The sequence below is a fragment of the Amia ocellicauda genome, chromosome 1, assembly GCF_036373705.1.
Source record: "Amia ocellicauda isolate fAmiCal2 chromosome 1, fAmiCal2.hap1, whole genome shotgun sequence".
In the NCBI taxonomy this organism is placed as follows: Eukaryota; Metazoa; Chordata; class Actinopteri; order Amiiformes; family Amiidae; genus Amia; species Amia ocellicauda.
Window position 1 is genome coordinate 33,023,399 of NC_089850.1, and position 22,149 is coordinate 33,045,547.

The 22,149-nt window shown below is 38.5% G+C and overlaps 1 protein-coding gene across 1 annotated transcript in view; it reads left to right on the top strand.

Annotated features, from left to right (window-relative positions):
• The first annotated feature begins 16,347 nt into the window (after window positions 1–16,347).
• The window catches only part of me1 (malic enzyme 1, NADP(+)-dependent, cytosolic), a 115,194-nt gene continuing 109,392 nt past the window's right edge, over window positions 16,348–22,149 (top strand). Inside the window, exon 1 of the mRNA XM_066702412.1 lies at window positions 16,348–16,668. Within this exon, the coding sequence (XP_066558509.1) occupies window positions 16,540–16,668 (129 nt within the window). The 5' untranslated portion in view covers window positions 16,348–16,539. The remainder of the gene's footprint in view (window positions 16,669–22,149) is intronic.

Genomic DNA, 22,149 nt, shown 5'->3' on the forward strand with positions numbered 1-22,149 from the left:
AAACATATTTGCAGGGTAAAACTGATACATTGGTGCTTGCATTGTGCATGTAATCATCTGTCTCAAGTTTGTCCTCCAGCTGTTTCCCTTTTTCAGTTAAGTCCCTTCTCAGTCATGGCAACTCTGGAGGCAAAAACCGAGACACCTGTTCTGGTCTCTGAGCCGTGCCAGCTGGACACTGATGCTGCTGAAACACTACCTGTTTGGAAAGAACAGGTACTGCACTGAGGATAAACAAATAACTGAAACATCATCAGTCAGGCACTGATTATGGTTAGAACCACAAGAATAATATGGAAAAATGTAAAATCAATTTTGAAAATGAATCTAATGGATCATTGAAAAATAAAATGCAAAATGTTAGAGGGATGCATTTTATTGATGTCCTTGCTATGAATCCATGAATGCCATTAAGGTTCAATACAATTACATTGTAATTACAGTGAGGGAAAAAAGTATTTGATCCCCTGCTGATTTTGTACGTTTGCCCACTGACAAAGAAATGATCAGTCTATCATTTTAATGGTAGGTGTATTTTAACAGTGAGAGACAGAATAACAACAAAAAAATCCAGAAAAATGCATTTCAAAAAAGTTATACATTGATTTGCATGTTAATGAGGGAAATAAGTATTTGACCCCTTCGACTTAGTACTTGGTGGCAAAACCCTTGTTGGCAATCACAGAGGTCAGACGTTTCGTGTAGTTGGCCACCAGGTTTGCACACATCTCAGGAGGGATTTTGTCCCACTCCTCTTTGCAGATCCTCTCCAAGTCATTAAGGTTTCGAGGCTGACGTTTGGCAACTCGAACCTTCAGCTCCCTCCACAGATTTTCTATGGGATTAAGGTCTGGAGACTGGCTTGGCCACTCCAGGACCTTAATGTGCTTCTTCTTGAGCCACTCCTTTGTTGCCTTGGCTGTGTGTTTTGGGTCATTGTCATGCTGGAATACCCATCCACGACCCATTTTCAATGCCCTGGCTGAGGGAAGGAGGTTCTCACCCAAGATTTGATGGTACATGGCCCCGTCCATTGTCCCTTTGATGCAGTGGAGTTGTCCTTTCCTCTTAGCTGAAAAACACCCCCAAAGCATAATGTTTCCACCTCCATGTTTGACGGTGGGGATGGTGTTCTTGGGGTCATTCCTCCTCCTCCAAACACGGCGAGTTGAGTTGATGCTAAAGAGCTCGATTTTGGTTTAATCTGACCACAACACTTTCACCCAGTTCTCCTCTGAATCATTCACATGTTCATTGGCAAACTTCAGACGGGCCTGTACATGTGCTTTCTTGAGCAGGGGGACCTTGCGGGCGCTGCAGGATTTCAGTCCTTCACGGCGTAGTGTGTTGCCAATTGTTTTCTTGGTGACTATGGTCCCAGCTGCCTTGAGATCATTAACAAGATCCTCCCGTGTAGTTCTGGGCTGATTCCTCACCATTCTCATGATCATTGAAACTCCACGAGGTGAGATCTTGCATGGAGCCCCAGACCGAGGGAGACTGACAGTTATTTTGTGTTTCTTCCATTTGCGAATAATCGCACCAACTGTTGTCACCTTCTCACCAAGCTGTTTGGCGATGGTCTTGTAGCCCATTCCAGCCTTGTGTAGGTCTACAATCTTGTCCCTGACATCCTTGGACAGCTCTTTGGTCTTGGCCATGGTGGAGAGTTTGGAATCTGATTGATTGATTGCTTCTGTGGACAGGTGTCTTTTATACAGGTAACGAGCTGAGATTAGGAGCACTCCCTTTAAGAGAGTGCTCCTAATCTCAGCTCGTTATCTGTATAAAAGACACCTGGGAGCCAGAAATCTTGCTGATTGATAGGGGATCAAATACTTATGTCCCTCATTAACATGCAAATCAATTTATAACTTTTTTGAAATGCGTTTTTTCTGTATTTTTTGTTGTTATTCTGTCTCTCACAGTTAAAATACACCTACCATTAAAATTATAGACTGATCATTTCTTTGTCAGTGGGCAAATGTACAAAATCAGCAGGGGATCAAATACTTTTTCCCTCACTGTATAGGGTAGGTATTACATAACACTTACCGCATTATAAGTCATAGCAACCAATGCCCTTGAATTTTAAATATGTAAGTTATATAAATGTATATGCTGTTTTAATTGAAAAGATTACACTTTTCTCTTAATATTTAAAGTGTTTTGTATGAGTTAAAAGTAAGATACTACCCCTTAAAAAAAGGAAATAAAAGAGAAATAGCACTGTAGTGCTGTGCTGTTCTTAAAAGATATGTGCGGAAACTGAGGATGTCTTTGAGTCAGATATAGTCAAAGAAAAGTTTAGAACTGAAGTGGGACAGAAAAAATGTAAGATCATCCAATTTGGTTGGTTAGAAGTAAAGCATAAAGTTAGGTCCATAAATATTTGGACAGTGACACAATTGTCATAGTTTTGGCTCTGTACATCACCACAATGGAATTGAAAGGAAACAAATCAAGATGTGCTTTAAATGTAGACCTTCATTTTTAATTTGAGGGTAGTTACATCCGAATTGGGTGAATGGTGTAGGAATTACACCCATTTTTATATGTGGTCCCCCCAATTTTAGGGGCTCAAAAGTATTTGGACAAACTAATATAATCATGAATTCAATTTCTGTTTCATTACTTGGTTGCAAATCCTTTGCAGTCAATGACTGCCTGAAGTCTGGAACCCATTGACATCACCAGATGCTGGGTTTCTTCCCTGGTGATGCTCTGCCAGGCCTGTACTGCAGCTGTCTTTAGTTCCTGCTTATTCATGAGGTGTTTTGCCTTCAGTTTTGCTTCAAATCAAAACAAACCAATCAGAGTGATAGCAAAAACATTAGGTGTGGACAAATCAACTATTTGGTACATTCTTAAAAATAAATAACACACTGGTGAGCACAGGAACACCAAAAGGCCCAGAAGACCACAGAAAACAACTGTGGTGGATAACAGAAGAATTCTTTCCCTGGTGAAGAAAACCCCCTTCACAACAGTTGGTCAGATCAAGAGCACCCTCCAGGAGGTAGGCGTATCTGTGTCAAAGTCTACAATCAAGAGAAGACTTCACCAGAGTATATACAGAGGGTGTTAACATCAAACAGGAAGATTAGATTAGAGTTTGCCAAGAAACATCTAAAGAACCCTGTACAGTTCTGGAACAACATCCTATGGACAGATGGGACAAAGATCAACTTGTACCAGAATGATGGGAAGAGAAGAGTATGGAGAAGGGAAGGAACTGCTCATGATCCAAAGTATACCCCCCTCATCTGTGAAGCATGTTATGGCATGGGCATGTATGGCTGCAATGGGAACTGGTTCCCATGTATTTATTGATGATGTGACTGCTGACAAAAGCAGCAGGATGAATTCTGAAGTGTTTTGGGCTATATTATCTGCTCAGATTCAGCCAAGTGCTTCAAAACTCACAGGTGTGTTTCGCTATTGGATGCTCTTTGGGCTCAGTTCGGCTCCCATTTGCTTTCAGAAGGTCATGACCTCGCGGGCATTCCAGTGTTGGCCATCTACTTGGATGACATCGTTGTGCATGGACCCACGGCCTCCATCCACAATGAGCGGGTCCAGATGGTGTTTACTGCTCTGGCAAGCACAAGCTCACACTCAACGGTGACAAGTGTGTCTTTGCAGTGCCATGCATTGAGTTTGTGGGCTGCCGTTTGTCAGCTGACGGCGTATCACCTCTCCAGTCCAACACCAAGGCTATACACAGCATCCCAGAGCCTACCTCCCCAGCCCAGATAGCCTCCTTCCTTGGCATGACTGGGTACTACCTGAAGTTTCTACCACAGTACTCTGACACCACAGCACAGCTGCGTCAGCTGCTGCGGAAGGACAAACCCTGGGTGTGGTCACAAGCCTGCAGCAAGGGTGTGTGCCTCCTCGAGGCACAGCTCACATTCTCCCAAGTGTTAGCCCACTTCAACATCGCCAGCCCCACCCTTGTGACCTGTGATGCTTCTTCCGTGGCTGTGGGAGCGGTGTTATCCCAGGTACAAAATGGAGTGGAAAAACCCCGCCTTTGCCTCCCGGGCACTCAACCCCACGGAACAAAGGTACTCTGTTGGTGAGGCGCTAGCCTGCATCTGGGCCTGCGAGTGTTGGCATTTGTACCTGTATGCCCATGCCTTCACCCTGCGGACTGACCATCAGGCTCTCACTGCCCTGCTGTCGACATCAGGCATGGGCCAGAAACCACTGAGGATACCCCGCTGGTCTGACTGCCTTTGCTAGTACAATTTCAGCCTCAAATTCACTGCAGGACGCAACAATGTGGTCACAGATCTGCTCTCCCATGATGTCTCTGCCCCAGCCCCTCCCACAGGCTTTGAACATGCTGAACGGGAGATCATCCAGATGCTGCATGAACCACTCCAGAACACAGTCTCTCTTCAAGAGCTCAAGCAGGCCTCTGAACAGGATCCAGTGCTCTCCCAATTAGGCACCTTCATCAGGAATGGCTGGCCACGAAAAGTGCCTGAGGAACTGTCCGCATTCGCCGAGTCAAGGATGAGCTCTCTTGTTGGAATGAGTCATGTATGGCACATGGGCTTTGCACTGTGGTCCCAAGTGTCCTTCGTGCTCGTGTTTTGTCAATGGCGGAGGAGGGCTACTTGGGAATAGTGAAGCTCAAACAGAGATGCCAAGACCTGGTGTGGTGGCGAGGCATCGATCAGGAAATGTAGGCACTGGTCAGGGACTGTACAGCCTGCCTCCTGCCCCCATGGAAGCAGAACCTGCCCTGGAGCCACAACCTCAACAGTCCCCAACTCATCCTACTCAGGGAACTGTACTTGTATCACGGCCACACGAGACCCCACCGTGGCCTGCTTGTACACGTTCTCGCCCACACCATCTACAGGACTTTGCAACTACATTTCATGTTTGAAATTCTGTGACGGGGGAGGAAATGTTATGTCTGCACACTGAGTTACACTGCTGCAGTGAGTTACAGTAACACACAGTTCTACCTTGTGGGTATTAAGTAGTTATGTCGGATGTATAGTACTGTTATGATACGTCATTGATCACTGTGTACAGCGCGAAGACTTTGGCTCTCGAGATTAAATCGTTACATGTTTTACTGGAAACAGCTGTCCAACTTTGTCACTCCTTACACAACATTTAACACAACTTTAAACACAATAGATGGCGCTTCACAATGCAGATGGACAATGACCCGAAGCATACTTCAAAGGCAACCGAATATTTTTTTTAAGGTGAAGAAGTGGAATGTTCTGCAATGGCCAAGTCAATCACCTGACCTGAATCCAATTGAACATGCATTTCACTTGCTGAAGACAAAACTGAAGGCAAAACGCTCCCAAGAACAAGCAGGAACTAAAGACTGCAGTGCAGGCCTGGCAGAGCATCACCAGAGAAGAAATCCAGCATCTGGTGATGTCTATGGGTTCCAGACATCAGGCAGTCATTGCCTGCAAAGGACTTGCAACCAAGTATTGAAACTCACAATTTAATTCATGATTATGTTAGTTTGTCCAAATACTGTTGAGCCCCTAAAATTGGGGGGACCACATATAGAAATGGGTGTAATTCCTACACCGTTCACCCAATTTGGATGCAACTACCCTTAATTTAAAGATGAAAGTCTAAATGTAAAGCACATCTTGATTGTTTCCTTTCAAATCCATTGTGGTGGCATACAGAGCCAAAATGTTGAAAATTGTGTCACTATCCAAATATTTATGGACCTAACTGTATATGAACACAATAAGGGACAGAAACTGCTCTTCAGAAGGAGGAGCATTAATAGCATTACATGTGGTGAAAGAAAGATAAGATCAGTCATGCTTTACAAATGTATAGCACCCAAGTTGCCTAAGGTTAATCTTAGGAGGCCAGACGAGGAGCAGTGATGAATGACTCTGAGATGGAGCAGTGCTGTCTCTTGAAACATAATTCTGTGTTTGCTTAAAAGCCTTTGAGGAAATGGTTATCACTTGACCTCAGGTGCTATCAAATTTTAACGTTACTGCAACCTTTCAAAAGAAATGTGGCGATACTGAAAAGTTCACGCCAATTGATTTGATTAATGGAACTGTCCTTACTTGTACCCTTCATTGACAGCAGTTCATACTAGATCCAAGAATAGCTACTCTGGTTCACACAATCTGCAGAAGGACATTCAGAAACTACCATTGCACAAACTCTTTCTTCTTTTGTGTGCAAGGAATTTAAAAAACAAATATAATCGTTTATGTATATATGTACACTCACCTAAAGGATTATTAGGAACACCATACTAATACTGTGTTTGACCCCCTTTCGCCTTCAGAACTGCCTTAATTCTACGTGGCATTGATTCAACAAGGTGCTGAAAGCATTCTTTAGAAATGTTGGCCCATATTGATAGGTTAGCATCTTGCAGTTGATGGAGATTTGTGGGATGCACATCCAGGGCACGAAGCTCCCGTTCCACCACATCCCAAAGATGCTCTATTGGGATGAGATCTGGTGACTGTGGGGGCCAGTTTAGTACAGTGAACTCATTGTCATGTTCAAGAAACCAATTTGAAATGATTCGACCTTTGTGACATGGTGCATTATCCTGCTGGAAGTAGCCATCAGAGGATGGGTACATGGTGGTCATAAAGGGATGGACATGGTCAGAAACAATGCTCAGGTAGGCCGTGGCATTTAAACGATGCCCAGTTGGCACTAAGGGGCCTAAAGTGTGCCAAGAAAACATCCCCCACACCATTACACCACCACCACCAGCCTGCACAGTGGTAACAAGGCATGATGGATCCATGTTCTCATTCTGTTTACGCCAAATTCTGACTCTACCATCTGAATGTCTCAACAGAAATCGAGACTCATCAGACCAGGCAACATTTTTCCAGTCTTCAACTGTCCAATTTTGGTGAGCTTGTGCAAATTGTAGCCTCTTTTTCCTATTTGTAGTGGAGATGAGTGGTACCTGGTGGGGTCTTCTGCTGTTGTAGCCCATCCGCCTCAAGGTTGTACGTGTTGTGGCTTCACAAATGCTTTGCTGCATACCTCGGTTGTAGCGAGTGGTTATTTCAGTCAAAGTTGCTCTTCTATCAGCTTGAATCAGTCGGCCCATTCTCCTCTGACCTCTAGCATCAACAAGGCATTTTCGCCCACAGGACTGCCGCTTACTGGATGTTTTTCCTTTTTCACACCATTCTTTGTAAACCCTAGAAATGGTTGTGCGTGAAAATCCCAGTAACTGAGCAGATTGTGAAATACTCAGACCGGCCCGTCTGGCACCAACAACCATGCCACGCTCAAAATTGCTTAAATCACCTTTCTTTCCCATTCAGACATTCAGTTTGGAGTTCAGGAGATTGTCTTGACCAGGACCACACCCCTAAATGCATTGAAGCAACTGCCATGTGATTGGTTGGTTAGATAATTGCATTAATGAGAAATTGAACAGGTGTTCCTAATAATCCTTTAGGTGAGTGTATATATATATATATATATATATATATATATATATATATATATATTATTGATAGTAACTATAAACACACTTTTTGAACTGCGTTGCTTGTGACACCTGATGTTGCTGATGACTCCCAAACCATAACACATACTATATGTTTGTAGAATTAAATGTAAACACACAAGGGGTTATGCTGAGTACATTACCAGAAGTTTCCAATTTTGTGAACACATCACAAACACTGGTGTATTTGCTATGTTGCATAAACTATGGAAAGGGATATACAATGTCAAGAAATGTATTTCCTTTTCTGTTTGAAGTTTAAACAAAAATGCAGCAGTACATGACATTTATAACATTCATTATACAAAAACAAATTGCAGTGTTTAACTTACACTCAGTTTAAAGGTTCTAGGCACAACTATACGTGTCTGAGGCTGGCTGCTAGTACACAGGCAACAGAAGGGACACTGTCAAGCAAATGTTAGCAGCCCCATGAAATATGAGCCCACGCTGATGGATCACATCGCACACTGGAAATGAACGACACGAACACTAAGGATTCTGGGGACAGAGGCTGGTGGGATACTGAAGGTAACAGGGTTGTTACAGAGTTACAGTTCCAAAAAACAACAACTGCACATTGGAAAGATAAGAACTGAATCAACACTAGAGAAACACATAATTTGACACCATTTGGAAACGCTGAAAGATGTTTATGATAAATGGCCTGAAAAATGTCTCTGTTACTCATATTTTGTGCAGTTTACAGTTAAAACAGTTTGAAGGATTCTAAAAACAATCTGGCTCACCAGCTGAAGAATATTGGCTTAAAAATGCTTTTTCGGGTCTACACCATGGGATTTATGGGTTCAGCTATGTTGTTTTATTGGCTTTTCCTCACACAGTCACATTAGAAGGCCAAGGGAAAATGTTGTACATTTGTCAAACTCTGAATATGCGCTCATAAACAAAAGCCACACCATAGATACATTCTTGCTGGAAATAAGGATAATTTAATAGTAAATGGTAAATTATTCAGAATAATTAAATACAGATTCTAGAAAGCAACTTTTATTTAAAAATGTTTAAATACATATTGCAGAAAGTAGGATAAAAAAATAATTCAATATGTCTTGTGGAAAGCAATTTGTATTGAAAGTATTTAAATATGAGTAAAGTAGTGGACAAACATTGAAAGAAACAAAAACATTTACAATTTACAATAATGGGCACCAATTTTTAATGAACCTTTACTAATTTCTGCTGTTGATCACATGTATAAACCCTAAACCCAAACCTTCTGAAACTCTATAGTTGTCCCAGTACCTAACCTTGTTATACATGTGATCAACAACAGAACTCAGTATTCGTGAGTTATTCCTGTGGTATTCATACCACAATATAAAGTAGGACAACATTTCTTGAAGCTGTATGAAAAAACAAAAAACTCAGTTGCATTTTGGATTATTAATTCCATATACACAAATTATACAAATATAATCTCTGCCTCCGAGTAAGACATTTCTGTTATGATTGTTGAAATGATTAGAAATGTAAAACGGAACTGAGCTTGAGTCTTTCTCCTCTTTACTGCTGCCACTCACTTTTGCAGTAAGAGATGAAAGCTGAGTTATACCCTTGGAAAAATGATCAGAAAGACCCTGTAAAATACCTGTCATAATTAGAGTTCTTCCGTTGAGTGAACTCATGCATTAAGAGTAATGCTTGTAAATACACAGTTTGTACCAGACCATTTATACCACTGAACATTTGTAATATTCCTTTTGGACTTAATAGTTACTTTCAACTTTTTTACGTTAAAGAACATTTAATTTCTCTTCAGTTTTGAAGACACTAAAGTTTGTTATTTTGCCAAATACAACCAGCACTGTATGTACATCTACTGCACTAGAATTGCACACATTGTACATTGTGGAAAAAAAGGGATGTAAGTAATTCCCTGTAACCACATTGATGTATGCCTTTTGTATTTGCTGATTTTTTCAACTGCAGCTGTCTGTGTTTATATCTTTGGGATTTAGATAAATCCAAACCTTAAATGACCTAGATTTCCACCCCACGAATTGTACCTCAAGTGTACCATCATTAGTTAAAAGCGGTTTCTGTCAGGGTTTAAAATGAACAGGTACAGAATGAATATTTTTTTTGTGTTTTTTTATTTTTCTCAAAGGGACAGTATTCTTCATGGTCTGATAGATGTCGCTCTATTAGCTTTTCTGTTGAAACATAATTTCTGTCAACTTTTTAAAACACATTTTACAATAATCCTGTATTAAAACTGAAAAACAGCAGTAAAAATGTTCATCACTGATCTGAATTGTCTATTTTAGTCTAGCACTACATAACCCCCTTCCTTAAACACTGCAGTCCCACAAGATTGATAGCTTTACAGCCTGTGAAAATGTACCTAATCAATCTTTACTTTGTCTCCACAGAAAAAAGAACCAAAACTAGAAGACAATACATCTGCTCTCCTTTTAGCCCTACCCTACATAATGCTCTCCTTTCTTATGGCTTGAATTTGTTCATGAGGTGGTGTTTCCTGGTGACACGTGACTTCCTATAATTTATGACTTTCTGCATGGAAACTGGGCACAAAGCAGGAGAAGAGTCAAACTCTGTGAACGGGGGAGGATGTTAAATTCACCAAGTTCAAGAGGCCTGCTTGAATAAGAGTCCGACGCCAGAGTGAGAATATTAATTATACAATGGATCATCCTTCTGTTAATTTCAGTGGGCTGTATGATGTCATACCTGTGGTAACATCTTTAACTTGATAAATATGTCACTTCTCCACTTGCTTTATAACATCCAGTTCCATATTTGCTAAAAACTGTTATGTATCTTCTTCCTCTGTTCAGCCTCTATATAATACAAATAAACCATGACAGCTTTAAAGTTTAAAATGTATGAATTTCTTCACGTTAAAAAGTTTGTATTGGTATCTTTGAAGTGGGAATGCTGCCTAGCAGATTTCATTTCCTGTTTAACAATTCTTCATTGCTTCATATGTCCTGTAATTTGTGTGTCTGTACCTCTGAATTATATTAATTCACATGCAATCCTGAAGCAGGTGTTTTCACGCCTTACTGTACAATCAAACGTATGAAAAAAATGCTGTAGTCTGATACTATAAATGCAGTGTTGAAATTCTACCTAATCCCTTATAATTTTGTCATCCCCAGTTATGTCCTTCTTGTAGTCCAAAGTATAGTCTAATGCTGTTTTACTATAAATTAAATGCTACGCTGGCACTATTAATTTATTTAAAAAACAGCAATAACACAGTGGGAATGCACACCTGCTTTAGCATAAAGATAAGAACATAAATGTGACTAGTGTATCACTCATCCGTATTACATTGTGTTGTCTTTTATAGACAATCATAGTTTTTTTTCCTACAATAAATGTATGTTCATATTGATCTATCTATATATATCTCTATCCATCTATCTATCTATCTATATATCCAATTATTTATTTATCTCTGAAATTTCTTAGGAGACTTTAGTGTCAGATAACAGCTGTTTTTTTATCCTGTTTTAAACATTGTTTTTTTAGTTTTCATATAAAATGTGCATTATGTACTGAATGAAAACAATCCAAGAGCGAGGCCTATAATATGTTTTATGCACAGATATCTAAATTCAGACTTTATACAACGCATATGTTTCCAAATAGTACTGTGAATAAAATGTTTTGTAACTAGAAGGCAAACTATTCCTTCCAATAGGTCATAACTGTAATTGGCCTAAGGCGTGCATGTTCATCAGAGATTGCGGGAGGGAGGATTTCTGTGGGGTTGTGGGTGGTTGAGGAAAGGAACACAACCCAAAGAAGCTACAGGACAGGTCTGGTCTTGTAAGTGTATGGTTGGGTAACACCGCGATGTGATGCTGGCAGAACAGCATTCAAACAGAAGGGTTTACGATTACAAATGCTTTAGTGTCACTGAAAGGATTCTTAAGCATATCTCTGGACATTATTAATCACATTGAGTGTAAAATCATTACCTTCGGAAGTTATTCAAACATAGCTTCATGTTCCCTAGGAAGCTCTGGTTTTGTGTTCACGTAGACAACTAAGGCTGTCAAAGGTCACCAATTCAATGCTAAACGCAAGGTACTTGAAGAAAGGGGGTCAGTGACCCAGCACACAGTGGGTATAAAGAGCAGCACAGCACTATGACTTAACAGGAACATTGGTGGTGGGATGATCAGGAAGAAAAAGCAGCTTATGGAAGTGTGGGGCAAAAAAAGTTTACACAGTGAAGCCGCACTTATTAGAATAAACTGGTGGTTGAGAAGGCAGGTGGCCATCCTCAGCCAGAGTAAAATCCTGATGGACTAAGTGGATGGACAGGCCATTAGAGCTCCATGGAAGATAGAAAGATCCTGATACAGCCAAAATAATGTCATACTCTTATAGACATGTTTGAACATTATATGTATGTTGAAACACCTCACACATTGATTTGTCCCACAATTACCATTATTCTTATCAAGATTTTATTTCCAGATTGAAATAACAAGTAATTCTTTCACAAAAGCATGAACTAAAGGAACAGTGTTTACTTCCAAGTTTATATAAAGTCTGTGATCAGCCATTATTCCTTTCACAGCATGTTTGTTCTAGAGAGTAATGTGTGCCGATCACAGTGAGGAAGGGAAAGCCAAAGTTAATACCACCTCCTTGATGAAGGCAAAGTTTTAACTTATGAAGTAGGATATTTAATGTACATAGAGTGAATATACTATTAAACTAATTAAACTAATTAGATTATGTATGCAAGTAAATGATCTAATTTGGCTTAGTGTAAAATTGGCCAGTTAGTTATAATAAAATAAGAAATGGAGAGATACATAATCCTTTGTCTAATTCAGTTAAAGTGAGGAGAAGAAACACATGTATACTTTGTAAGTTTATAGTCTGTATGCTATCTCTGCTTACATAAATATGCCATGGGTGTGTATACAGTCATCCAAGTACATTGGTTGTGATCAGTGACTGCTTTTGATATCCTGACTACATAGAACTGTAAGCTTAACTGGTTGTCAATATTTAAGTGTATAAAACTATAATTCTGTATGTATCCCCCAACTCCTGCCTGAATGTTGATTTGTTATTTTACTTCAAATATGTGTTTATGCCTCATTTTAATCTAATTTTATGCCACACATAAGAGAGTTTGACTAGTGGTTTATCACCAGATGTTTACACGTTCCTGATTACTATTTCCAGGACAAAATCCCCTTCTACGAATGAAACTAGTGAAACAACTAATAATTCTTAAATGTGTTACAACTTGCAGCCAGCTGGCATCTTACCCAAAGAGAGGATGAAAAAATAAATAAAAAGGGGATTAACTTTACATTTTAGAAGTGTTATAAAAAACATCTGCTTGTTTAAATAAAAGTCAGTAAGTGAGAATATATAGTGTATATGCACACACTGGGGTTCGGAATTACGAGGCTACCTGGAAATCCTACTGAAAGCCTAGTAAGAAGAAAAAAGTATACTGAAACCATTCAAATTGTATAGTTTAATATATATTTTGAAAGGAATTTCATCCTATTTTTCTAAATAAATTGTTAGCACCTAGGAATAAAATATGATGATATTTTTCTTTTTGCAAATCAAGGATATGTTCTGAGGGAAACTGCCAAAGTCAATGTGTTACTCAATGTAGTAAAGAACACAATCATTAAACCTTAATAAAAATGGGTAATCATGCAAAAAGAGGCCGATTAGGAAAATCACTGAAAAAGAAGAAGAGCGTTGCCAAAATGTTTGAGAAGTGCAAAGATTAATGACAGTGGTTCTGTATACACACAGGCAATTTTCGAAAGATTTTATATTACAATCGTCAGCAACAAGCAAAACCTTGAGGAAGAATGCAATGGGTAAATTGTTTGTTTTTCAACATGATGATAATGATTACAACACATCTTCTGAAACATGGTCTGTCAGGTCAACATCTTCTTTTTTTCACTGTGAGTTGGCAACACAAACAAGCAGAGCTACAACAGGGCTTTCAGGGCCATTTATACGCCACCCCATGGGGAATCCATAGGCACAGACGGCTCAGTTTGGAAGCCGTGATTTCCTAGTTATTGGGCTCAACCCTGCTTCTAAAGAGCTACTCAGGAGCCACGAGGTATAATATCCTAATGAGAACTTTTGATGTAAAATGCCAACAAAGTATAACCTCAATTCCCCTTCCTTTTGAAAAAGTTTATATATTTTTGTACAGGTACATTGTTTACCCTCATTCCTCTATTCTCATTTTTATTTCAGTCAGAGTTCCAGATGACTCCATCATTTTGATTAGATTTATTATTTTTTTAAACCAAAAGACTGGGTCTACAGATAAAATACAATCCACAGCTGTTCACAATGCATTTAATAGGGTGCAGGTTTACCCTAGCATCTAATGGCTGCTGCAAATCATTTGATAGACAGCCAGAGAAATACTGTGCCATTCCTGCCCATGCACTGTTTCCAGCGCTCTGAGAGAGAGAGAGAGAGAGAGAGAGAGAGAGAGAGAGAGAGAGAGAGAGAGAGAGAGTGGTCTATGTGCCGTCTTATTTTATTGTATTTATTCTGCTATTGCAGTTGATCTCAGAAGTGTTGTAATGGATTGAAGTCAGGACTCACAAGATTGTTTCCTTAAACAACTGTGTTACACTTACAGTTTACCATAAAATGACATCAATGGTGACAGTACACTCTTGTCCAGAGAATCCCTGCATGGAGCCAAACCAAACCAAAAAATTTAAAAGTGTATTTAAGCACATGCTTTCTGATTAATCCATTGTTGTTGGAGGGAGGCTTGCTGGGCATTATCGGACTACAGTATTATACTACACTTTTCACCTGCCTGTAATTAAACTGTTTCGAAGGGTAACATTTAGATTTTGGTATTTGATCCAAGAATAACAAGGAGATATAAGCAACACATATTTCTGTCATTTTATGGTCATGTTGCACAGTAGGAATTGCGTTTTATGAAGGAGGGAAAATGCGTTAGACTTTTATCCATCCATCTGTGGGGTGAGTGGCACTGAAGGACAATCTGTGACCTAGCATAACACTTTCACCACGGCCTGTCTAGGGTGTCTATCAGCAGTCTTATGTAACCACAGGAACAAGGGAAGGTCTGTCTGTTTGCTCCATTTTCCCTGGTGAAACACTTATAATACCAAACATTTGAATGAAATCTTTTCATTACTGTTAAGCTTTACAGACATTCTTTTATTTTAACAGATCTCTTTGTTACCGACAATGCCTGGATTTTGCTAGATTTTGAACTCAGCATTAAAACTGATATAACCTCTCCAAGATGCCACACACAGGAAAGTCGGGGTTTTGACTGGAATGAAAAGAATTGCTAAGAATCAACATTTTAGGACAAATGAAAACCAGTACTGGGTTAATTAAATGCCCATGTGTGACTGATATCATCACCCAACTATTTCATTTATCTAATGCATGTGTTTTGCATGAGCTTTTTGGAGTGTAATGGCATGGCTCTGTATTTCAAATTCTGAAAACAAACTAGATGGTGGGTTAGGACTGACAACATGAAATACCATCACGATGCTTGGAAATGGGGCAACTGAATGCAATGTTGTTCAGAAACTGGGTCTATACCAGATGTAGTAGCAATGTCAGAAGACAATATCATGGGCAGTCATGGGGAAAGTCAAAGACTCTTGAGAATCTTGCAATATTCAGACTGGGTCACAAAATGCTTTAAACAACTAAAAGCTGAACACCAACACAGCTCTGTGCCTCATCACTTTGTGAAAAAGCATAAAATATGAATTTAGTTTATGTAATGGGCTTAATTGATTTAATGATTCATACCAGATTCTCATTGCTTAATTAAATATGTTTCTAAAAATTAGAATGCAGTAAAGATGCAGAATTGAAAAAAAAATAAAAAAATAAAAAAAACTTCATTGTTAATGCACCAGTCAGCCGGAATGACACTGTCCCCTGGTCATCGCATTGACAAATTATAGTCCATTCAGAACAGCTTTCTCGCACACACAGAACAGAGGAGCGGGTCAGACTAGCTGAGACTGTCACTCAATGCCTCCCCAAGGAGAATATTCTCAGTTATTTTGCCATGGCTGCATTTTCTGCCAAAGAAACAAAAACACCCACACCCCCCACCTCCAGGACAGGATTAACTAGTTTGAGATCCTGCAATATGGACAGTGACTTTCTTTCAAGTGTCCACCAGATGTTTTTGTGGTCAAAATAGAATATAGTGCAAGTAGAGACAATACATATAATAGAAATTAATGAAATCTATTTTCAATCCCTGAACACCTGACCCTGTTCACAGGTCTTCCGTTCTTCTTTCAACACTTTGTGCTCAGCCATTTAGCTGTGCCTCAAGGGACTTTAACCCCATAAAAGTCTGTCAAAGCATGGTCTATGTGTTGTTAGCTGATGTTTATCCTTGCCTCTAGTTATTTAACTATGTTCATCCTGAGATTAGTTTGTGACAGAAGCTATATTATATACATTTTCTAAAAGTAAAATTAAATATATATTTTTAAAACAAATTTGATAATATTTGATATTGTTTTAGATGATTCTGCACCCCTCCATATTACTACTACATCAGTTATTATATACAACATGTACAGGGCACAATTTGATTGTATTCAGGTATTGGTTTGTTATTATTGATGTCATTTCCTTGTATGACAGAGGAAGATAGGATAGCCTCGAGCAAAAACATTGGAATTAAACAATTACAAACAAATCTCAGTGGTTTAACGGTTAAACTGATATTAAAACAAATAGCACGTAAAAGGCCGTTCATATATTTTTTGTATTAAGTATTTGCTAGGTGAATATTAACAGTTACATTTTCATAAATCAGCATTTTTCTAACCCTTGCTCCGAGATATTGCCAATCTGCAATTTGACCCATATGATATGAGTTAGGCAAGTCGTCTCTCTTTGCTCAATCAGCACTGTGTCAATCTGCCCAACACACCGGCGCTTCAGTTCAATCAAACTGCTCAACTTGAAAACAGTGATAGAAAATGTTTCACGGGATAGCAAAGGAAGAATCCAACGTTTGGGAGATGAACACCTCGCATGATCAAACGAAGACCTTCATTTACACGAAGAAGAGGGGGTATGACCTTATACGCAACCCACACCTGAACAAGGTAATTGCATTAACCGCACAATGAAACCGTTACCGCCCCCGCTTTTAATTAAAATTGTGAGCCGCTACACATTACACTTGCCAACGTGCTTTGGACAGTTGGGAAAGGTCCCTGCCTCAATATTGCATGTTGAAACACTGCAGTTGATTGTATTTTAAGTGTATATAATGTACATTTACAAAATAAGTATTGCACACTAGGCATAGCTTCATTTCTGGTATGTAACCCATGATTTAGAAGTGACCAATTAATTTGTTGAATTTAAATAATCCCTAACCTATTCATTGGTGGTTACTCGTTTCACTTAAGATACACGGCAGAATACGTATCAAAGTGTGCGATATAGGGGTTGATTTGTTTTTACAGTTTTTATTTTAGATTTCAGTTGTGCATGTTGTATTGCATGTGTGTGAGCTTTGTGACACTTGCGTTCAAAACAAGCAGGAATAATAGACCAAAATAATCGAATTATGTTTCATTCCTGGAGAATGGAGATTTATGTTTGCATTAGTAAAGTAAAGGGCAGAGGTGAATCTATAGGCAATGCACGGTGTACTGCATCAGAGTGAACCTTAAGACCACATTTAATTTTAATTTTAAAATCCAATCAAATACAAATATGGAATGTTATGTCCATCATTGAGCTACTGTGAGTTAATGGTAACAAAATAAGCATCCTTATGTTTTCTTAGAAAAATGCAGCCCAGCAACTGTGTAATCACCTCAATTTTGTTGTGTTCAGTTCTAATACCTTTAAACATTTTTAAATTGCTTTGAATGGAGTTTTATCTTTAATTTGAACCAGTCTCTTCTAAGGCAGTGATTAGCAAAGATGATGCTGTACAAATTGCAGCAGGATGTGATATCAAACATCACACTTTTAATCAACAAATGATTTCGGAGTATATTGAGGATCTGTCATCCTGCTGTTCTTTTTTTATCATTATATTCTTAGTTGACAATATAATGGTTACATTTCAGTTTGCCAGTTATCCATTTTAAAAGTGTGTCCATTTAGAGTTTGAGGAATTACTAATCAGTCCTTGGCCTGAAACGTTAAGGAAGCCTTGTGCTGGAGTCTTTCAGAGAATTACAAGTTGTTTCTAGATAGATTTAGAATTGACTTTAACATTCTGCCTTGAATGGCTATTCACCTCTGTACTTGAACACATTGTCTACTTTGGTGCAGTTAGTTTTCTATACTTGACTGAGTATTTGAAAGATTGCTAAAATTGATGAATATCTTTTTACTTGCCATACTGACCTCTCTAGCTGAGCAAACTTAACTGGTTGCTTCTCTACAAAGTGCAATACTTCATAGAGGTTCCATCTTTTTTTTTTCTTCTTTTCCCTAAAGAGAAGCAGGTATAAATTGTATGTACCACAATTATGCAGCTTTGCTCTTAATCGGCTTTGCTCTTAATTAATATATTTTTTAAAAGCTGTGAATATTTTCTTGGTTAAGGTGTGCATAGAATACTTTAGTTGCTGGAGATCTTCCCTAATGAAAACCATTGGCTCAGTTATGTCCTTGTCAATCCAAACTGTAATGGGTTCTTGTGTTGGTCCAGTGAGCAATGTGGATTTCTTTCGGAGTAACTACAGCTTAATTCTTCACATTCTCTTTCCAGCACAAAGACCTTGTTTCCTTTAATGCTGCTCTTCACTTCCATGGAGTAGCCACTTTGCTTGATGAAAGAATGCCTTAGAAAAACAGAAGCTGGGAATTAAATGCATCCATAGCCTCTTGACAGGTTCCCCGTTTGTCAACTTTGAATCTACATTAATTGCCTATTGCTTATTAATGAGTATAACTGCAACTCATTATACTCTAAACTCTTTGTCACTTCGTGTCACTCTTTCAGGTCTTGGAGTGACAAAGTGACACATATTTAACTGGTCTACAATGTAAGCGGAAAAGCAAAATGCCACATGAATCTAAAGGCTTGTTTGTCATTCATTAGCCAATATGGGACTTAAATTATATATATTTAGTGAGTTTTGTTGTATTGATGATGCAAAAAAATTAATAACGGACAACTACTGTACCCACTTGCTGAGAGCTGTCCAGGGTCCTGATATACACATGAAAAAATAAATAAATAAATAGTACTGAACATTTCACAACAGGGTACATCATGTTTAATAAAAGACTGAGAACCTCTGTTTTGAACCAGAGTGATATTACGGGGGGATCATTTGCAGCTTTTTTTTGTTGCACATCCACATCTTTCCATTCTACACATGGAGCATATGACCTGTGTAAGTGCTGGCGTTAAAGCAGTAGTATCTTAAAATCTATATAAAAGTTGTTACTCTTCTCTGTCATTACTATGTTGAAGCTGCTGTGTGTTTTTGTGCACAGAGTCTGCATCTCTTTCAGATATGGTACCACCTGTACGTACTTTGTTTGAACGGCATGTTTCCTGAAACCAGGGCAAAGGTCACTCATATTGGCAAGGCCGATTCCCGTTCATTATTAACATTTATGACATTCCTTGGAGTTCATCAGTCCATGACAGGTTAAAATCAAGATGCATAAGAAAGTTAATTAAGTTTCCATGTGGGACAGGAGATAAGCTGGCAGCAAGCTGGGGCCCCGGGGGCGGTGAAGGCAGTGCTGTTGCTTCAGGGTTTCAGGTGTACACTACCATAATGCATAAAACTAAATGTCCAACTTTCAGTTTGTCAACAGAAGTTTGCACCTCAGTGACTTTATGGTGTGTGTACAGTCATTGTGAGAAATTATCAAATTAATTAATTTATGTTCATATTTCACACATACAACCAGAAACCCCCACAAAGTATGTTTGATATACAGGGGGTTCTGACAACTTCATTATTAAATCTGTATTGATATTGAGAGAGAAGTGTATGAATTTTGTAAATGTGTGTGTATGTGTGGGGGGAGCATGGTTGCCTTTTGCTGTATTTATGTTGGTCTGTGGTAAATAAGAGCTGGAAGAACAGAATTCAAGCTGCTTTTGAAAAGTTTGAAAGCTGGAGATGTATATGTTTTGTGCATGTTTTTCTATTTTTTGTGCTTCAATGTGTGCTTGGTTTATTTATGAAAAAAGACTGATTTAATAAGATTAATTTGCTGCAGTTGCCTTTTTTGGATGAGCATGCAAGAGTTTTGGTGAGCACTAAAAACTATTTTTCATTACTTCATATAAAAACTGACAAACAGACTTGGTTAGAATATTACAGTGAGAAAAACAATGCGTTTGGTGCATTTTAGTCACTTGTGAGCTTTCATGAACAGTCCAGAACTGCAGACATAATTTTCATGAATCTGCAAGATAAATGCAACAATGTTCTTAGTTGTACTTCAACAATTTTTTGATCTTCAAAACAATTATTGGCTTTCTTGCTTTTCCTTTAGGTGTTTATTTTGGATCTAAAATTGAAAAGTTTTCCAAATTACTAACATATCCAATAAAACTCCCAGACATCAGTGTAAAGCCCTTGCGATGTGGACCATGTGTACTAATCTTTTGAAGGTGGAACTGAGAGCTTTCACTGCAAAATGAATGACGGTATAAAGAAAATTTAAACTTTTATTGTAGCAGTTTCTATTGTACTTCTAAGTAATCTTTGAGAGCTTAACTCTATTATAGCCCTGCTGCTAGATATAAAAAGTTTTTTTTTTCTTCTACATATTTTAGGTCTCTGTAGAATCTTCCTTTCTTAAGATCTCTCTAATAATATATATATATATATTATGGAATCCCCTAGTTGGAATGTTTTTTTTTTGTTTGTTTGTTTGTTTTAAAATGCAACACAACATTTAAAGTATTAGTCATTTAACATCCATGTTCTAGGGCTGCAGTTTATTTCTTTGTGAATAAGTCTTAAACGTTGGGGAACAACACTTTCATCCAATAAGAGAGGTTCACTGTTAAATTTTGGCGTTTCAGCCGGAACAAGGAAATTGGAGGGGAAAGTAGGAAATAACTGCAAAACTACTCCACTGATCCATACAGTTGGGCTACTGTATTCCAAAATGGCATACTGTCTCTGTCAACAGGCTCAAAAATTTACCAAGGTGGTGTCAGGCCTAAAGCATGGTCCTGACCGTAACAACATTTTTCTTCTTCTCCGCATGTATAGACAACAAACTAATTGATTTCACATAGGCCAGCTGTGCACACATGAATGAAAACACACTTTGTTGTTCAAGGTTTTCATCTCGACCTTCCTTGATACCAAAAAACATATCGGTTTTGGTTTACTTGGCTTTTCATTTGAAACGTAGATTGTGTCTTTACCTTTTTGAAGCATGTAGCGAACAGGATATTGTAGGTGTTTTTTCAAAATTCACCCATAAATTAAGAGAACAAAAATTCTAAATGATGAATCAAAGGTGCTTCTGTAAATTCGAAGAAATCTTGAAGTGTTGGTCATTGAATTCTACAGGGCCCTACTGTGTCCCTGTTATCTTTTATTAATGAGATCCTTGTCTTTAAATTATATGAAGCCAACATTCTGTTTGGACTTGGCACTGAAAAAGCTTTTCAATATGTTCAATGTTGATGTGTATATTTTTAGTGAACATTGTGAATCGCAACGATTCAAACTTGCAAACGAGTACAAGTTCATCCATTAAGTGTGGAGGCAGTGAGAGTTTTATTTGACTTTTTTAAACCTGTATAGATTCTCCTCAGGCTCAAGAACATTCTTAACACGCCTGTAACAAGTTTTAAGTAGTATGTTAGAACAATTTATTAACAGGCCCATGAACTCAGATTTTTAAACTTTTTAACAAATGTATTTTGGTTCACTTGAAATAAAGGTAAATTGTTTAATCTATTGCATAGTTTAGACAAGTTCTAATCAACACAAATGGATTTTTTTTGTTTGTGGTTAATTAAGATACTGCCTCTGTTCTTTACTTATCAGACGTTTACATTGTTAACAAGGCTCTTGTTTTCTTTCCATTTTAGTTCATTTTTCTAAATGGACAAGGTCTCCCATTGTTCCTTTAATAACAAAAACAAAACAAACTTGGCAGCAGATATGCCTATTTACCTTTTGAGTTAGCAAACGTATTTGAAAGGGAAAGGAATGCAGGCACACAATGCTAAGACCATAATGCTTAGGTACAGTGAGCTGCTTTTAACAGGATATTACAAGCCATGCTATGCCTCTGCTCTTGGCTTGGGACCCTACAGTGGCAGAATGATTTGACGTTCTTCATCAGAGAGTGTATTGACCTGTGTTGCATATTTAAATTAACCCATATGATCTAGCCGGGGTCTCCAGCCCTAATCCTTGAGAGCCACATGCTCTTCCTTTTCTTGCCAGTGAAACTTCAATGACCCAATAATTGGCTTGATTAGATAGGATTAGTATTATCATTGTCCATGGTTTGAACACCAGGTTTGCAGACCCTGCTATATTAACAGTTAGCTATGGTAAGTCAGATGACTGTAACCCTGCTTTCTTGATAGGGGCATGCTTTTTGTTTAGATCTTTGTA